At 43.1% G+C, this 16,888-nt stretch overlaps 1 protein-coding gene across 2 annotated transcripts in view; it reads left to right on the top strand.

Annotated features, from left to right (window-relative positions):
- The first annotated feature begins 812 nt into the window (after positions 1 to 812).
- Positions 813 to 16,888, top strand: part of SESN3 (sestrin 3) — a 38,309-nt gene continuing 22,233 nt past the window's right edge. For both annotated transcript variants that reach the window (XM_054003241.1, XM_054003233.1), the window contains exon 1: positions 813 to 942. In XM_054003241.1, coding sequence (XP_053859216.1) covers positions 850 to 942 — 93 coding nt within the window. In that variant the 5' untranslated portion in view covers positions 813 to 849. The remainder of the gene's footprint in view (positions 943 to 16,888) is intronic.

The raw sequence follows: 16,888 nt of genomic DNA, 5'->3' as shown, positions 1-16,888 counted from the left end.
CATGGAGCCTAGAAAACCTGACTCATCATCCCTAACAATCCCGGCGACCTGAGGCAAACACACACACACACACACACACACACACACACACACACACACACAGACTCTCGCATGCGTGCTCCCAGCCTCTCCCAGAAGAAACAGCTCATCCTGCTCCGCCTGGCAGCGGCGCAGTCGTGTCCCTGCATGTGCAGCCCGCCGCTCTGGCAGCGAGAGCAGCTCGCCCCCCGTCCCGGGAACCGGGCTATCTGGAGACGAGAGGACGGCGATGGCCGGGGCCTGGCTCCGGCCGCGGGGCTCGGCGGGCAGGCGGTGGGGAGCGGAGGCCGGCGCTCGGTCACCGCGCCGCCCCACACACGGGAGCTGCGGGGGGAGCGGGGGCGGCCCCGCGGAACCGGGCCCTGGGGGCGTGGCCTCTGCGCCTGCTTTGCATGGCTCCCGCCCTATTGGCCAGCGGGAAGCACGCGCCGAGGCGCCGCCCCCGCCCCTCTCTGCCCAAGGCTGCCCAGAGACGCCGTCGGCCACGCCCCTCCACTGCGCCGGCCACGCCCCTAGCCCCGCCCCCTCTCGCAGGCTGCCCGGAGATGGGAGCCGGAGCGGGCGCTGCCCATTGGCCGGCGGCGGGCGGCCCGCCGCGATTGGCCGGCGGCGGCGGCGGTGGGCGGGGCGGACGGCGCGGATTGGCGGGGCCCGTGGGGGTGTGCGCGGGGGGCGGTGGCGCGGAGCGGGCGCTGGGGCCGCGGCCGGGGATGGGGGCGGCCGGCGGCGCGGGCAGCTGAGCGGCGCGGAGCGTCCTGGGCCTCCCCGTCCCGCCCGGCCGTCGCCGCCATCCCCGCCATCCCCGCCACCATGAACCGCCTCGGCTCCGGACCCGTGGGCAGCGCCGCCGCCGCCGCCGGGCAGTACCGGGTGTGCGGCAATTGCCGGAAGGTGCCGAGACAGGTATCGGGGGGCGCCCGCGCAGAGGCGGCGGGAGCTGCGGGAGAGGTTTGTGGAGGGATTGGAGGAGCGAGGGGCAGTGGGACAGAGACTTGGCGGGGTGGGACACGTACGGCGGCAGTGGCGTGAGGGGAAATGGGCAGTAGGGCAGCGGTGGGGCGGAGGGATGGAGGGAGGCAGTGGGGTGGGGGCTTTCCAGGAGCCGAGTGCCTGGGGACTGTGAGGTGGGGGTAGCAGAGGGGAGCAGGGCGAGTGGAATCCAGGGGGAGCCGAGGGGTGCCAAGTCCCGCGACCCCATCCCCCCCCCCGTGCCCCTTGGGACGGCTGTCACTTGCCCAGGCTTGTCCCGGGCTGCCCCTCTGCATCCCGAGGGTTTGGGGAGCACTCGGCGTTGGGGGGACTTGACCTGGGGCCCAGCCGCGCTCGTAAAGTTTATTATCCACGTATTCCACCGGCGAAATTCATCACCACGATCTCCGTCAAGTCTTTGTGCGGGGGGGGGGGATCCGAGAGCAGAGCTTTAAGAATGTAAGAAAAGCAGCAAAGAATTGCCAGTCCGCCGAGCCACATCCCCGCAGTGCCCGGCCGCTTCCCTGCGGATCCCCCGTGCCCCCGGAGGGGTGCGGTGGCTGCACCCCCTGCTCCCGACATCTGCCTCACGGGAGCATTAGTGGAGGTGCTTTTTGTTTGTCCAGTGCAAATGAATTAAAATTGCTGAGCTGTTCAAATGCGCCGAGTCTCCGAGCGTCCGAGATGAATGCTATGCCGGTTTTGGTTTTATTTTAATTCAGTCTCTCCCAACACATTTTGCTCCAGGTTGGTTCTTGCAAATGCTAAGAAAGCCTATAAGTCAATGAGCTCAAATATTTGCGCTCTTTGTCCAAAAACTGTTTTTCTTCCTCTGTGGGTCAGGCCAAGTGCCAATCAAAGTTGTTTTTCAAGCCTCTCTTCCCTGCAGTAGGACTGCTTTTTTCTTTCTTCCCTTTTTTTTTTTTTTTTTTTTTGGGTTTGGTTTTTGGAAAGGAGGTGTGTATTTAGGGGAGGGGGAGGAGAAACGTTAAAAATCGGTCAGAGAGAGAAGCAGATCTTAAAAATTGTGTTTCTTGAATATTTTAATGGAAACAAAATCTTATTAAATGTGCATGCTTGGTATGTGCAGTTATTTTTTCCATAAACTCTTGGATCATATTACAGTTGATACTTGGTGCTCAGCTCTTAGCTCAGCTTTCGAGAAATGTAATGGATCAGAGAAGCACACATCAGCAGAGTCTGATTTTTAACCATTTCATTGCAGGACCAAATCTCTTCTTGGCTTTAGCTTGCTGCTGTTCCCACTTTAAGAAAAACAAGTACTTAAAACAGAGAAGTTCTGCGGGGTTAAAGCCTGAAACAGCTTCAGACTTGACATATGTCTGAAGACATACAAATTAACCAGTGCCAAATATGTCTGTAGAACAAGCAGGGAGGGAGCTTGCTTTGTTCTGCCAAATAATCAAAATGTTTTGTTGACAAATAAAGTGGTGCTTGGCAGCACTTGTAGATCTAAAATTAAATTTAAGTTACTGAATTTTTTTGAAGCTGTATTCCCATCCTGCTGGGTAGGACTTTTTTTGTATACCTCTTTAATATCAGTGGGAGGTAGGAGGTGGGGACAGGGTTAGATGGTACTTTCCTGGTAACGAGAAACTTGCCGGATTTGATTTATTGTTGTATTTTTATTTTATTTTAAAGTAGTTTAGGGATGATGGTGAAACACAGGAACCCAGTTGGGTCTGTTGAAGAAGGCAACTTAGTGCTGCTCTGCTTTGGCTATGGTCATTCAACCATACAGAATTGGGGAAGAATAAAGAGCCTGAGTGACAGCCCATGAAACCCACTTGAAGCATAGGTGTTCTGTGCTTTCAGTAGTGGTACTGGGATATCGTTCCATCTCTGTTGGAGGCTGGACAATAAAAACAGAAGTGCAAAGCTTCTGACTACATCTGTCATTATTTAAAAGTTGGTGTAATAAAAATCACTGTAAATTTTAACCTTTTGCACCTCATTGGGAAGCATGTAAATAGAAGACATGAGGAAAAAAACAAAACAAAACACTTGATAGAAGCGAGATGTAAATTTGACCTGACTCTCGAGGAGTAATAATCTTCAGATAAGTGCTGCCTCATGTGTTCTTTTGATGGTATTGGGTTTTTTTCTTAATGTTCATGTGATAATATACTGGAAAAAATGATTGGCCTTGTAAAATGTTGAACCTCTTCTTCCCTCCTCCGTTTTAAGTCTTTATGTGAAGTCATTTGAATGCTCACAGTTTAGGTAGAGCTGTTGTCAAAATCATAAGGGGCAAAACAAGCTTTCAACTCAGTGGCATATAATGAAATTTGAAATAGTCTAGCAGGTTTTGGATTCTCATGGGCGAAGGTAAGTTTCTCTTTCAGCTGGGAATCAAGAAAAGCTAGATGCAGCACTTTATGCTTCATCCAATTTCAGATTAATCAAAGTTATAGTTTATTATGGAAAGTTCTATGAGGGCAGCACTGAGAATCTTGCTAAGGATTCATGGGTTGAATTTGCCTATGAAGAAGGTTTCTCGTATTTAAAGGATACAATTTCAGTTGAGTTTATTGTTATGGCACTCTTTAGATAATCAGATCTACTTGCAGAAGAATTGTTGCTAATCAGAAGGGCGTAGACAGTCATACAACAACTGCATCGTTATTTGGTTTAGGAGAAAAAAAAAAAAAGACAACCAGTAATAGGTGATGCTGTCTTGGGTTTGGTGAGTGAGCTTGTTGGACAGACAACCAAGGCTAATGCTTTTAATCATTTTAAAATAAATGGAAGCATGACCAAAACAAGTGGAGTAGCTCTGGTTCATGGGATGGATGGTCAGCCTTCATAACAAAACTGTGGCATACCAGTAGGGAAAAGTGCTTAACAGGGCATAGGAGTGCTGTTGCTGTTGCCAAGTCTTTCCTAGAGGTGGCTGAGAGTTGCTGTCACTTTAGTAACCAGGACAGTTCCAGCTCTCTCCTTTGAAAATGCAACATGTGGGGGAGTCTCTGGCAGGGGAGCTCCAGGGTGTTTTCCTGGACCCTGATGGAAACCCATGGCCCTCCTGCCTAAACAAAATCAATATCCCAAGCAAGAAAGAAGAGCATATTATATAGGCAGAGCTCAGTATTTCTTTGGATAAATAACTGCTTCTGGAAGGCTTTTAGGAATAAGTAAATGTCTTCAGGGGATGGAAAAATCCTGATATGTCAGGAAATGTAGGAACAGGGAGGATTTGCCAGCTGTTCAAGCTTGGTTGCAAATTGCAAAGTGTGTGAAGTAAAATGGTCTTTTATGTGTACATACAAGTTGGTAGGATGGAAAAGTATAAACGTGGTTCCAGGATTTGGTTTGTGTTAGATTTCAGTGAGGGAGATAGAAGGGCAGTGGCCAGGTGGGTGATGGGGGAGTATGGTTTAAAAGCAACCTTCAGTGTTGGCAAAGTGGAACTGGACCCAACTTAGCTGACCCTCCTGGCTTGAGCCAGTGTCTGTGCTGGATTGCAGCATAAAAGCATATTATATCCAGGACTTTTCCTGGTATTTATAGACCTACCTAATCAGGGTGACCCTGTAAGAGGGGAAATACCCATTAAAATGATGGACATAATTTGCTCCTTATCCTCCCATGCCTGTCTCCTTCTTTAGTACAACTCTCAATACTGTACAAATATGAAAAATACATGTATGACAGGATAACACCAGAAGCAGGCCATACTAGGCTAATGTAGTGGTCTTCTATTGATAAGACAGCTGCTAGTGTGTCCTCTTCCAAAAGCTTTGAATGAACTAAAACCCCACTGTAGTAATTAAACATCTGAAGTAACATCAAAGGTTAAACTTGACACTGCAAGTCAATGCAAATTAATTGTTTATATTTACTAACATCAAATGTTCTATATATCAAAAACTTTAACTGGGTTTGAAAACTATTTGTGCAAATTCATAACAGAAAAATTAAGCAACACATGTAAATATGAAACAGCAACACCTCTCAGTATAGTTTCTGTATGCTTTCCTTGCTGTTACATGTATCCTATTCTCCCCTGGCAGTGACAGGTTACTGGGCAGGAGGGACCTTTGATCTGACATAGTTTGTCTATTTTTCTGTTACTGTTAATTACAGTGATTGGGAACTGATGAGAATGGGAATTATGTTGGGCCACGCTGAAAGGAGAAGTCACTGTGCTGAGAGGACAATACAAGTGATAAATATTGTTGATCCAGGGAGAGAGGGACATTTCATGGAGAGCTGGGAGATCTTGAGCACAGGCATAGTTGAAGTGGTGTGAAATCCAGTGGTATGAAATGTGAGAGTTACAGGCTTGGCTGTTTGCTGCTGATCACTTTAAATAAGAGCAGCTTCTTGGAAGGAGCAGGGAGAAGGATGTCGATGCATGGGGACCAGCACCTTACTGTCACCCTGCAGGGCTGTGGTGTTGAAGAGGAGGGAAGCTGGGAAGCATAAACCCTAATTAAACAGGCACAAAGGGGAGCTGGCTGGGTGCTGGGAGAAAGGGTGTACTGATTTTGCAGAAGGAAACTTAAAAAGTTTGTTTTTTTAATTCAGCAGAAACAAAGGCTGAGAGAAGATATGATCAGTGTCTATAAATACATCTCATGGTAAGAGCAAGTGAGGAGAAATTAGCTCCAGAGTAGATGGATGGAATATGGTCATAAATCATTTAGGCTGGAAAACTGAAGTGTCCACAGGTACAAGGATCTTGAAGAGTTTGTTCTAGGTCTGATGCTGCTAAAAAAAGCACCCTCTTTTAATACAGAAAAATGTGTGAATGTCATTAAATGATGCCATGCTTACAATAGCACTAGCCTAGGCTCAGGGAGTTGAGGTCATATCCAAAAAATTAAAAAAAAAAAAAAAGACACACTTTCATTCACATTATTCTTATTCTTCTGTGTAGGTGAGTAAGAAAGTAGCCCAAAGTGAACCATAAATAGTTTAATGTCAGGTCTCATAAGCCTGTGTAGGCTAAAATATGTGTCACCATGAGTCATGAAGATGCATGGAGATGCTGTTACTTGCACTATAAAAATCAAGAGGCCTTTCAAGGATATCTCAGCTATTTTGAGGGAAGTCAACCTGGTTCAATCTATTCTGAGCACGAGCAAATGAAAGTTGCTATGCCTTTGCTTGGAAAACACCCTGGGTTTTCCACAATGCAGCACTTTTTTTTTTTTTTTTTTTTTTTGTTTCTTGTTGTGTTGCATAGTCTAGTTGGCTTTGGAAATCTCATCAACAAACCTTGGCTGTCACAGAGAATCTTAATTTGTAAAATCAAATTATGTCTTCTATAGTTTGATGCCTCTTACTAATAATCTCTCTTCACATTGTGGAGGGTGTGAGAAGCTGCCTAGATGGCTTTAAATCTCCAATGTGTTTCTTCCTGAAGGAGTTCTCAAAATTATTTGCAAAGTCTATAATGAAAATCAACTCTGTTTGCATTGGTTCTAATTTTAGCAACATTCTGTTGGGTAAAACATTGTGTCTGCCTTCAGTGTTTGTGTCTTCCAGTTCCCTGGAGCACTGGTGAAACATGGTGAAATCAGCTCAGGTCACTCCTCCAACTAATCCTGCATGTGCAGCTGGGGGGACAAGATGGGATTTTTAGGATCCAAAAATGGAAAGATATAAACCAAGAGCAACAAACCAAACTTTTTAGGGCAGTTAAAATTGACAGCAACAGGCCCCTCACTTTCATAATTCAATCTTAATTTTTCTTGAAAGATTTGATAAAAAAAAAACTCCCAACAAACTAACAACAAGGTTATTTCCTGTGAAATAAATGCAGTGAAATCCAGAGCGGACTGTTTTTTTTCCTTCCCCATCCTCACGAGTGTTTCAATAATTTGTATCTTTTCAGAATATTATCCATTTAACTGATTGTTCTCCCATCCCCTGTGTAGAATCTTTGTGTGCTGAAACCAAAGGGTGATATTGCTCTTTGCACATGTATGCTGGTCCTAAGGCTGCCTGGGTTCTTCTACTTTTGCCTTAAAAACTGCTGTAAAGAAATTTCCTTGTGTCTTCCTAGTTTTACTGTCTGAAAATGAGATGGCAGAACTATTAAATTTTCATTAGACCTGTAATGAGAGTGGCATGAGTGAAATGAACCTCTGGTGAACGACGCTGTTTTGCAATGAAAAGCTGTAAGAAGTGGCCTCGTAGCAACCATGCTCATTTAAAATAGTCATTCTATTAAAAAAAAAAAAAAAAAGAAAAAACAAAAGCAAAAACACAGTCTTTCCTGAATTACAAGGAGAGAATGGAGGTGAGAAAGGAAAGAAAGTGGGCAGGAGGATTTTCTTCAAAAGAAACTTTGAGGTTTAGTGTTGCGAGTGGGTTAGCCAAGTGTGGAGGTTGTCTTCTGCTAAGACTTACTTCTGGGAGTGGAGCATTGCATTAGGCAAATCACAGGCTGTGGTTTGGAGATGTGGATTCTGTGAACATTTGCTTTACATTTATGCATATTACTTAATTAGGGTTTCAAATCTCCCACCTCTTTAAATGGCAGTGTTTTGAAATCTGAAAAAAATAATACGGTTCATTAAGCATCCTTGGTTTTTCCTCTCTCCCACATTGGTGAGGGAGCTGCTAATAGTCATTTAGTTCTTTATTTGAACCGTTTTTTTCTGGCTAGGGAGGTTTGAGAGAGAGAAGATAGTGGTGTAATTCTCCCCTGGCTGTGCATAGCTGGGGTCTGGAGATTTTATTATCAGATTTCCATTTACAGGGTGGAAGAATAATGGGGGATCTCAAGCACAGTTTGCGTGTCCGGGCTGAGTATTGGCTTTTGTCTAAGTGGGTCAGGATGGACCGGGGGGAAATGGGGCATTTTCAGTAGAAAATAAATTTGAATTCTCAGGAGGGAGACCTCAGTTAATGAGAAATTGCGCCTCATCATCTTTGGAAAAACCTGTATGGAAATAATTTATGCTGTTTAATTTCTCTGTTCTTTGCAGGTGTTCCTGTTTGTATGCAGAGGTGCTCCCCATTGTTGTCTCTGCAGCCCAGCCTGGTAGTCTTTGTGCTTTCAGTAGAAGCTATAGGGAACGTAATGCAGATGAGTCAAATTGTGAAATGCCCTTACAGGGAGGTAGGGATACTCTCCACAAATAATTATTTTCTGATTGTTTGCCTATCAGTCTGTCCATGAAATATATTACAGATAGTTCAAGAAATTCTATGCAATTCTTGGTATGCCATCCTTGGCAGACCAGTGTTACTGATAATAGGGGAGGCATGATCAAGGGGTATTAATTTTAAATGTCTCTCTTAATTACTAGTTTCAAATTTTTATTATAGGATGCTTCTTGCATATCAGACATTAGATAACTATCACTTGGGCCAAAATACTGGTAGAGATGGTAGACAATATTATGTGTTTATGAAGCTGAAAAACTATTTTGTTCCTGTTACAGACCATATCAACCATTTATTTATTCAGATATCTTCATTCTCCCATCTTTATTAAATTGAGAGGAGGGTGTTTTGAAGCATAGGCTTTTTTCTTGTGGGCATAATCTTTGTGGTAGTCATGGATTTAAGTTAGGGAGAAGCTGAACTGGATGTAAGTGATGGTGCTCAGGGTAAAAGACAGAAGTCAGTGCTCTTAACCTAAATCTAGCAAGATATATTAATTCTTTCCTGAATGTCCCTGGTTACCTGAATTAGGGTAAGATAAATAAACAGATACAACCTGCTGATTAAACACCTGTTGTTGTTGTTAATGATTCTCATGTTACTCCTAAGGTAAGCATCTTGTTTTGTTAGACTAGCAATGGATTTGTAATGGATTCTGAGCCCAGCTTCCAACCTTTTGAACTTGGTAATAGTGTGAAGCTACCTGTAGTCCCCTTCCTCAGGGGATCAGTTGGTAAAAAATAGTTATAGAGTGGAATATGAAGCATTCCTGGCTCCATGTGTTGAGAGTAGGCTGGAACAGAAGTAGTAAGTCTCTATCACGAGGGAATATGTTGTGGTCAGCGTGTGGAGCACCCTTTGGCTTGAGGTTTAAGTCTTCCAACATACACTAATGTTAGGTTAACATGTCGGAAAGCCAGGAGGAATTGCATTCATGAGAATTCTTTGGAGTCATAGATCTCTGTTACCTCTGCAAGTGCAAAAGACATTTGGAAGAAAAGTAAAAGGTAACTTGAAAATCAGGTTTTCATCTATTCGGAATGAGCAGTAAAGTCACAAATACAGTCAGTATGTCTCAATTACTGCAGTTTGGAATCAAAATGCATAATTGTGTATCTGTTTTAAAGGATATTAAATTTCAAATTAGTTTTGTCATTAAACTGGAGAGAAATGTAAATTCCTTCAGAGTCATTTGACACTTTATAGGATGGATTAAAATTGTTCCTTAGAAAGGAGGAATGGTTGCAAGAATGACTCTTCACTTAACATTTTCAAATGAAAAATTCATGCTGCTGAGCAATTACACATAACCTCAGTAAAAACAAAGTCATGTTCATGACAGTGAAGGAATACAAGCTGTCTTGGTGTAAATCATTCTAGAGCAGTACACAGCTGTTTATTCAAAATCATCATTTATTTGTCTCTGGGCAGTTTATTATTGCATTGGATTTGCTTTGGCTGATGCTAACAAAACAATTGAAAGCTAGCATATGTTCTCTCCTCCATATGAATTCTGCAGTTAAAAACTGTTTAATAAGACAGTGTCTTAACAATGTTGAACCTAATTTAATAGCACGTGCTTGTAAATATGTTTAATATCTCCTGCTGTAGCATGTGGTAAAGGGAATATAGTTACATTATTGTCTAAATGTATCTGGAGGGGTTTTGGCCATATGGTTCTAAATCTGTTTTAAAGTAATTATGCCTATTAACTAAAAAAATAAAAAACAGTCCCCTCTGAGCTGATTGACATTCCTCTCAGTAAAACACCCTCACTGCTGATTAGAGGTGTGGAAATAGTAATTTGTTCTAGCATTTAGAAATTTGATTAGACCTCTAATGAAATGGAGCACCTACATGCTGTCTAAACATTCTACCTGACACCAGCTGGATCTCATCCAGTGCGGCGTTGCGTTCTTCTCTCCGGTCCCGGGCGGCTCTGGAGGCCGGCTAATGGCGCTGCCTCTTGGTTGGACCGGGGTTGCCGCGTGTGTGCGGAGCTCTGGGGTTGAGCCTCCGCGTGGGTTTGCCGCGTTCTGTGGCTGACGCTGGGAGGAGGTAAAGGGACGAAGGAGGCACACCTTGTCCTGCGTGGCTGGAGAACTTTTATTCCCATGTGGCCGCCGTGATGGAGGGCAGCATCTGCTCCTAGTGCGTGCGTGGTCAAGATGGCAGCGAGACAAAGGAAGCGTGGGGTTATATAGGGGGCGGGCACACAGGGGCGGAAGCCCCCCTCGCCCAGTGGGGACAGGCAACGGGGGGGGTGACGTGGACCACGGCAGCCTATGGGAACACAACAGATACGTGTACAGGGTTCTGGGACAAATAGGAATACAGGGATGGGGTGACTGGCACAGAAGTTTCAGGAATGAACAAGGGGTGGCCACAAGACTGACATGGGAAAGCTCCAATGGCAGACAACCTGGAGCAGACCATTGTGAGGGGAAAATGGGGGTACACAGAACGGGCTAACTAAATTATTAAAACCCCTAATTGAACCAACCCAGGATGCAACAATCCTGAGTGGAAGAATACTTGAAATGTTGCTTTACTACAATATGTTTTGTCTCTTGAAGTCAACGTGCTGCCTGCATGCAAATATCCACTGGCTATTCAGCAGGCAGTGCCTCCCTGGAAATCAGCATCAGGATGTGATTATTCCAGTAAGCAATTATTGCCTGACTGCAATATTTGACTTAGAGTTAGAAAATAAGGCAACTCTTTATAGAGAAGCACCCATACTACTAACTCTGTAGGCTGGACTTAAGGTGGTTGTGCACATATGTTATACACAGCTTGATGTGTATATGAGGTAGAAACATGCTGAAGTTCCCAATTTGTCCCTGTTGTTGTCCAGTAATAAGGTGACAACAACACACTCAATAAGAACTTAAAGTTGAAGCACCACATTTCTCTCCCCATTATGAGCTGGCTCGTTCATTTCCCTCCAAAAGCTGATTGCAACACCTGTTATGTGCAGTGGCAGCTGTTTGAGCATCCATGTTTTTTAAGTCCTCTTTAATTCAGTCAGTTTCACTCTAGACCACTATGACTAGAAAAGTCTAAATCGGGACTCTTTTAGTATCCTGTGGTGGAAACTTCCAGTCCCCGTGGTAGGAGACATATCAAAATACTTTAGGAACATTTGAGGTGCTTGGTGTTCATTAGTCAGCAGTTCATTTTGACTGGTTGCCTTCTCCCTGTGAAATCCAGAAGACAGGCTCTAATGCATCTCACTAGAATCAGACATGGCCTTTTGTGTTCTTTCTTTCTTGGTTTTTGTGATTTTTTTTTTTCAGTTCTGTTTCTCCACCATATTTAATATTTTTACATTTCGCAGTTGCCACATTTAAACAAATGCAGTGGAAAGGATGAACCAGAAGAACTCCTGACTAGTTTATGCCATATTAATGGTTCATAGAATATTTTCATCTTCTTTTCCCTTCAGAAAACACAAACAAATTGTTCAATTACGTTATTATTTTAAGTTTTGTGTTTAGTGGGGAAAGACTGGATGAGGTGGTAACATTGGGGGTCATTCATGTAGAATCTGCTCTGAAATAAGTGACTTTTATTCCAGCAATTTAAAAGTTGTCTCGCTTCTGTGCTGGTGCTTGACAAGTAGTTAGGAGGAAAGGTGTGTTGGTTGAAAAGGTCAACTTAATGTAATTAAAGGTTGAGGGAGCCTGCAGCCAGCATTGTAGTTCTTCAGGAGAGATGGAGCTTGGTGCCTCTTCCACCAGGGAAGAGTCTAAATTGAAGGAAAGCAGGCTGCAGCCATGGAGGGTATGCTGGGAACATCTTTCACACATGGCTTAGAAAAGCAAGAGGGGAATGGAGGTGGAAGGAGGGTCTCCGTCTATGCCCCTGCTCTTTAGGCCACTAATGCAGAAGGTATTAGATAAAGGTGTAGTTACTTGACCTATTTATCCAACAGAAACTTGCCATACAAGCAAAAGCAGTTTGACTATCCAGTGCTGTTGCTGTTTTGTATGGGACACTCCTTTGAGTTAAGTTGTGCCTCATGAATACATAGAAGCAGCATCCAGCCATCCAAAATTATTAATTTGTCTTGTTTGAGAAGGTAGGTCTATGGCGTCAGTTCTTGTTTCCCAGAAAAGTTGGACAAAAAATTGCATCGTCTCACCTCTGTCTGTATAGAGGTAAGCCTGGTGCAAGTAAAGGCTAAAGTGAATGTGTCTCTTAGGAGCTGGGCTCACTCTGCTGAAAAGGTCTCAGTTTGGGTTTAGTGACTTCATTAAGAAAAAGGGCAAGTCGACTGGAGGGCAATGAAGAACCTTATTATGCAGTGCATGTTAATCACTCTTCCATAGCTACAGAAGTCATTATTCAAGCAGAGTATAAAATAAGTGAGTTTATTATTTCTTTATTACTTGTTGGTGTTTTTTTTTTTTTTTTTTTTGTAAAGTCGTTAAGTCACAATACTGTAGCAAAAGCCCTCTTAGTAAAAGTATAGGCAGTACTCTGAGAAAATGGTAGCACCTGCCAGCAGAGGCTGGAGGTAAGTCTGAAGTTCTGTAAATCTGCTGGCCTGGGTGGCTGGAGAGAGCAGGAGTAGCTGATCTGTCTCTGGACGAGTCCTGTATTTACATGCAATAAATCTTCTTTAACAATTAGGAGTCTTCATTTTTGAAAATCAGCATATCTTTTAAGCTCTGTCTTGAAAATACATTTGTATCTTAGGTCTTTGCTGCCACCAGCTCAGCTACATTAAGTCAGTGTGTTTTGGAGATTGTATCTCACTAATGACTCACTTTGGTAAGATGTAGCTTACGATGCAAAATGTTCTAAAAAAAAACAAAAGGGGGAAGAAACTGCCTGACTGCAAGAATTCTTATGGTTGGTGGCTTGTGAATGTGCTACTGAGATGAAGCCTTTCCCCTGTCTGTCTCTTACCCAGACTTTCCCAGATTAATCAAATGTAAAACAGTGTGTCAGCTCCCTGCTGACAGTCTCCTGCCTTTGCAAACAAGACTCCTTGGAGAAATAATTTGTTCTTATTGGTGACCAATTTAGGATTTCCTATCAGGTGAGAAATCAGAAGGGCTCACCTGTGGTTTTCCATCTGTGGCCTCAGCTCCTGTAAGATTTTTCGGGACTTCCTTCAGGGAGACTGTGTAAGAAGACTTACTTCAGTAAACTCAGAGGCATGGTGTGGATGCCACCTCCTTCTGAAAAATGTTTACAAGTCTACTAATCAAAAGAGGCTTAAAGTCCTGGCTTAGACAGCAAGGCGCTTGCTCTTGGAAATTGTACCTTTAGGCTAGATGTAAAGCATGTTAGTCAGGGAGATTTTATTTTCGTCTGGCACATTCTTTCTGTTTGAGTCATCAACCAAAGAAAGATGGAAAAAAAAGGTGTTTCTCTTAAAGCAGGATGATATTGCTCCTTTTGAATGTCCAGGAGGGCTATCCCTTCCCACGCAGAGCGAGGAGAACAGTATCAGTGTGCCTTACATTATTTGAACTGTCACAGAGATGTCAGTGATCATCAGTTGTACATAAGCATTTGTCCAAGAAACTTGTGCCAAGGGGGCTTCTCATTTTCTTTTAAAAACTTTTCAATTGATTACCCGAAAATTTTAAGGAACATTGGCTACAAATTTCGCTATAAATTAGAAAACTTATGTTTCTGGCTCATGTTTTCATGTTTTGATGTTTTGATGTCTTGAATGTTAACGTAAGCAGCTTAAAGTTCTTCATGGTGAGATAGCATAGCCAATATGTGCTTATATTCTTCCAATACCATCTATCTAAATAAACATTCTCTGCCCATTAGGTGAGTAGTGAGGGTCATAAGTCTATTGTCTTCATTAAGGCATTAAAACATAAAGACAATAGGCATTTTTTTTCTTCACCTTTTTAAAATCTAAATTGAGGAAACTTCTGATGAGGTGCATTCGGAAAATGGGAATAGTAGCACTGGCTTCCTAAAACCATGTTAATAAAGAACTGAAGTGTAATGTACTTCAGATTCTGAAGTAAATTATATGGTACCACCTGTGTTGAACAGGCAGTGTAGGAACGTGCTCACCCAGGCACTAAGGAGCTCCATAACATGGCTTGCATTATCTACCCTGGATTAGCACAGTGCTTATTTCTGAAATGGTTCAGTTTGGCTAAAATACTTCCTTGCTTGGGGGATGCCAATTCCTATCTCTATTAGAAAATAAGTTCCATTGTTAATAGGACGTGAAGAATAAGTATTATTTTTGAACCAATCTATTGCAGATATATGACAGCATTAGGGCAGATACAGTGGGTTAGATTGCAGCTCAAAATCCAGTCTCTGACAGTGGCCAAGGGAAGATATTGAAGAAAGGAGACACAAAATGGAACAGTTTATTATGCACTCCCACAGCACTACCTCCCAGGATCCAAGTATTTGCCATTTAAAATCTTCCTGAGCTGGAGGTTAACTTTCCATATTTAATAACTGTTCTTCTATTTCTCTTCCATGAACTTGAATTCTTCACTTTTAAACACATTCTGGCTTTTTGTCTGTAGCATCTTAGAGCAAGGATTTCCACAGCTTAGTTGTTCATTGTGGAAAAGGCTAAGTATCTCTGCTTGAGCTTGTCACCTGCTGGTTGGTTCATAATTTTTTATTGAAGGTAGCAGAAGCACACTATGCATGGACTGTGACAGCAAGGAGGCAATCAATTAAAATTATTTGACATGCTTGTGGCAGCAACATCAGCAGCTCAGAGTTGCTGTTTCCAAGACTCAAGCTCTACTGTGTTTCACAATCTTGTATGAAAAAGATGGCAGCAAACTAGCTGAAGGAGCTCCAGTACTGAGCAGAGCACATTTGCCTCTTTAATCTGTGTGAGAAGATTTTGTTTTCTAAATCTTGGCGAGTTACTTCCATGTCATTTAAGATAGTTCATACACAGAGATTCAAAATAACTGCTGTGATCATTTGGTACATTAAAGGTATGGGAAAAGCAGTTTGAAAGCCCCTGCTTGTGCCATTTGCTTGACTTCCGTATGTCTCTGAATAGAATTTGGTTTTATGTGGTACTTGGTTAGTGAAAGGTGCTTGGGAGTGTAAGTCTACAGCAGTATTTACTACTCAGCAAGGAGATGGTGTTCTAGAAATTTTTATCAAGCTGAAAACACTGCAAGGACATGGATTTATCAGAAAGGAGTGTTGACAGGGGCACATGCTAAGTTTATTTCTGGAGTGTGGGGCTTCTGCTCATGTACCTATTCCCTGAAATGTAACGAAGAAGCACCTGTGATACGCTCCAGGTAGCAAAATGTGTCTGCAGTGGATTTGCTGCTCTTCTGATAAAATTCAGATTTCCCACTTATATGTCCTGGTTCAATGGCTGATCAGGGGAGCAGGCAGAGTGCACCTCCTACTGAATTTTAAAAGAACTGCAAGAAGAGTAAGCTGTATAGTGACATTGCAGGGTGAAAAGTAGTGGAAATGCCTGGGAAGCTGGATTGTGTGATTTAATATCTCATAGTTACACGTCAAACAGGTTTTCACATGGAAAAGGTCCTCAGCCTTTGCCTTCTTGAGTTACATTCTGTGGTGGATTTCCACCACACTTGGCTTGTGAAGATTTTTCAGCGTTTGGTAGTCTGTAAACATGAAGTGTCTGACATTAGTCATGACCATTGCTTGAATAACGTCGCGGGCAGCAAAATACTTTGTGTGGCCAGGAGACCACTGCAGAAGACCTTGTTGCTTTTATTAGTCTGTCATGCAGGTAAGTTGAAGCTGGGAAGGAAACCATTTTAGTAAGCTGGTGCAGAGGTCAGAGCACAGCTTCCTCCCCTGCAGCTGTGGGGGACTGAGATGCTAATCAGAGGAGGATACTGTTATTATTTTTTCCATTAAATTGCAAAGGTAGGACTCCATACTTGCTGTTAGCAGATCTCTTTTTGTTCACTCAGAGCTGTCAAGCTTCATCTTTTCTACTGGAAACTCAGCAGTGGCTGATTCAACTTTTATCTGGTTTCTCAAGCCTGTTGTGCAGCAGACTTGCCTGACTTAGGAACTGTTAACTAAGGACTTCTTCAAAACCAGTGAAGCCAAGTCTTTAAAGCTGAGCAGCAGTTGTGCTAGCGACTGCTGTGTAGGCATAATCTCAAGAGTCCCACTTTGGTAGAAATCCAAATCCTAATGTTTAGGGCACACTGTGCCTAAAATGTCTCTCTCTCTGCTCTTTGTTACAATGAATGCAACACCAGTAACAAAGAGGAGAGATGAGAGAATGCAGCCTTGATGATGGTCCCAAGTTAAAAATTCACCCAGTCTGTTTTTATAGTAACATGCTGTTAAATGCATCTTCTTTTCTATAAACCCTTGGTGATGATGGTCTCTGCTGAAACACTGTAGCATTTGAGGATTTTCTAGCATGAATTGCAGTGGAGTCCTTTCAAGACTTCCTTTAAAAAATTGTCCGAGTGTTGTGTAGTGTACTGCCCTTACATTAATTTAGTGATTCAGTTATTTAGCATCTTTGAAATACTTGGAAATACCAAAACCAAACAACAAAAAAACACCAAACCCTGGGTCACTTTCTTAACTGTAGGAGGATGACATTATGCATTTACAGTATGGATGAATACCATTCTATTTTGCTTGCTTACAAGGCATGTCTTTTTAGACAACACTTCTATTAAAAATTTGGTAGAGCATTCTTGGGAGACAGTTCTGCCAGAGATACATGATGGATTTGCATACCCCAGGGGTCTTTCTC

This window comes from Vidua macroura, chromosome 2 (genome assembly GCF_024509145.1).
Source record: "Vidua macroura isolate BioBank_ID:100142 chromosome 2, ASM2450914v1, whole genome shotgun sequence".
Lineage (NCBI taxonomy): Eukaryota > Metazoa > Chordata > Aves > Passeriformes > Viduidae > Vidua > Vidua macroura.
The sequence above is the reverse complement of the archived record's forward strand: the minus strand, read 5'-3'. Positions and strand labels throughout refer to the sequence as shown.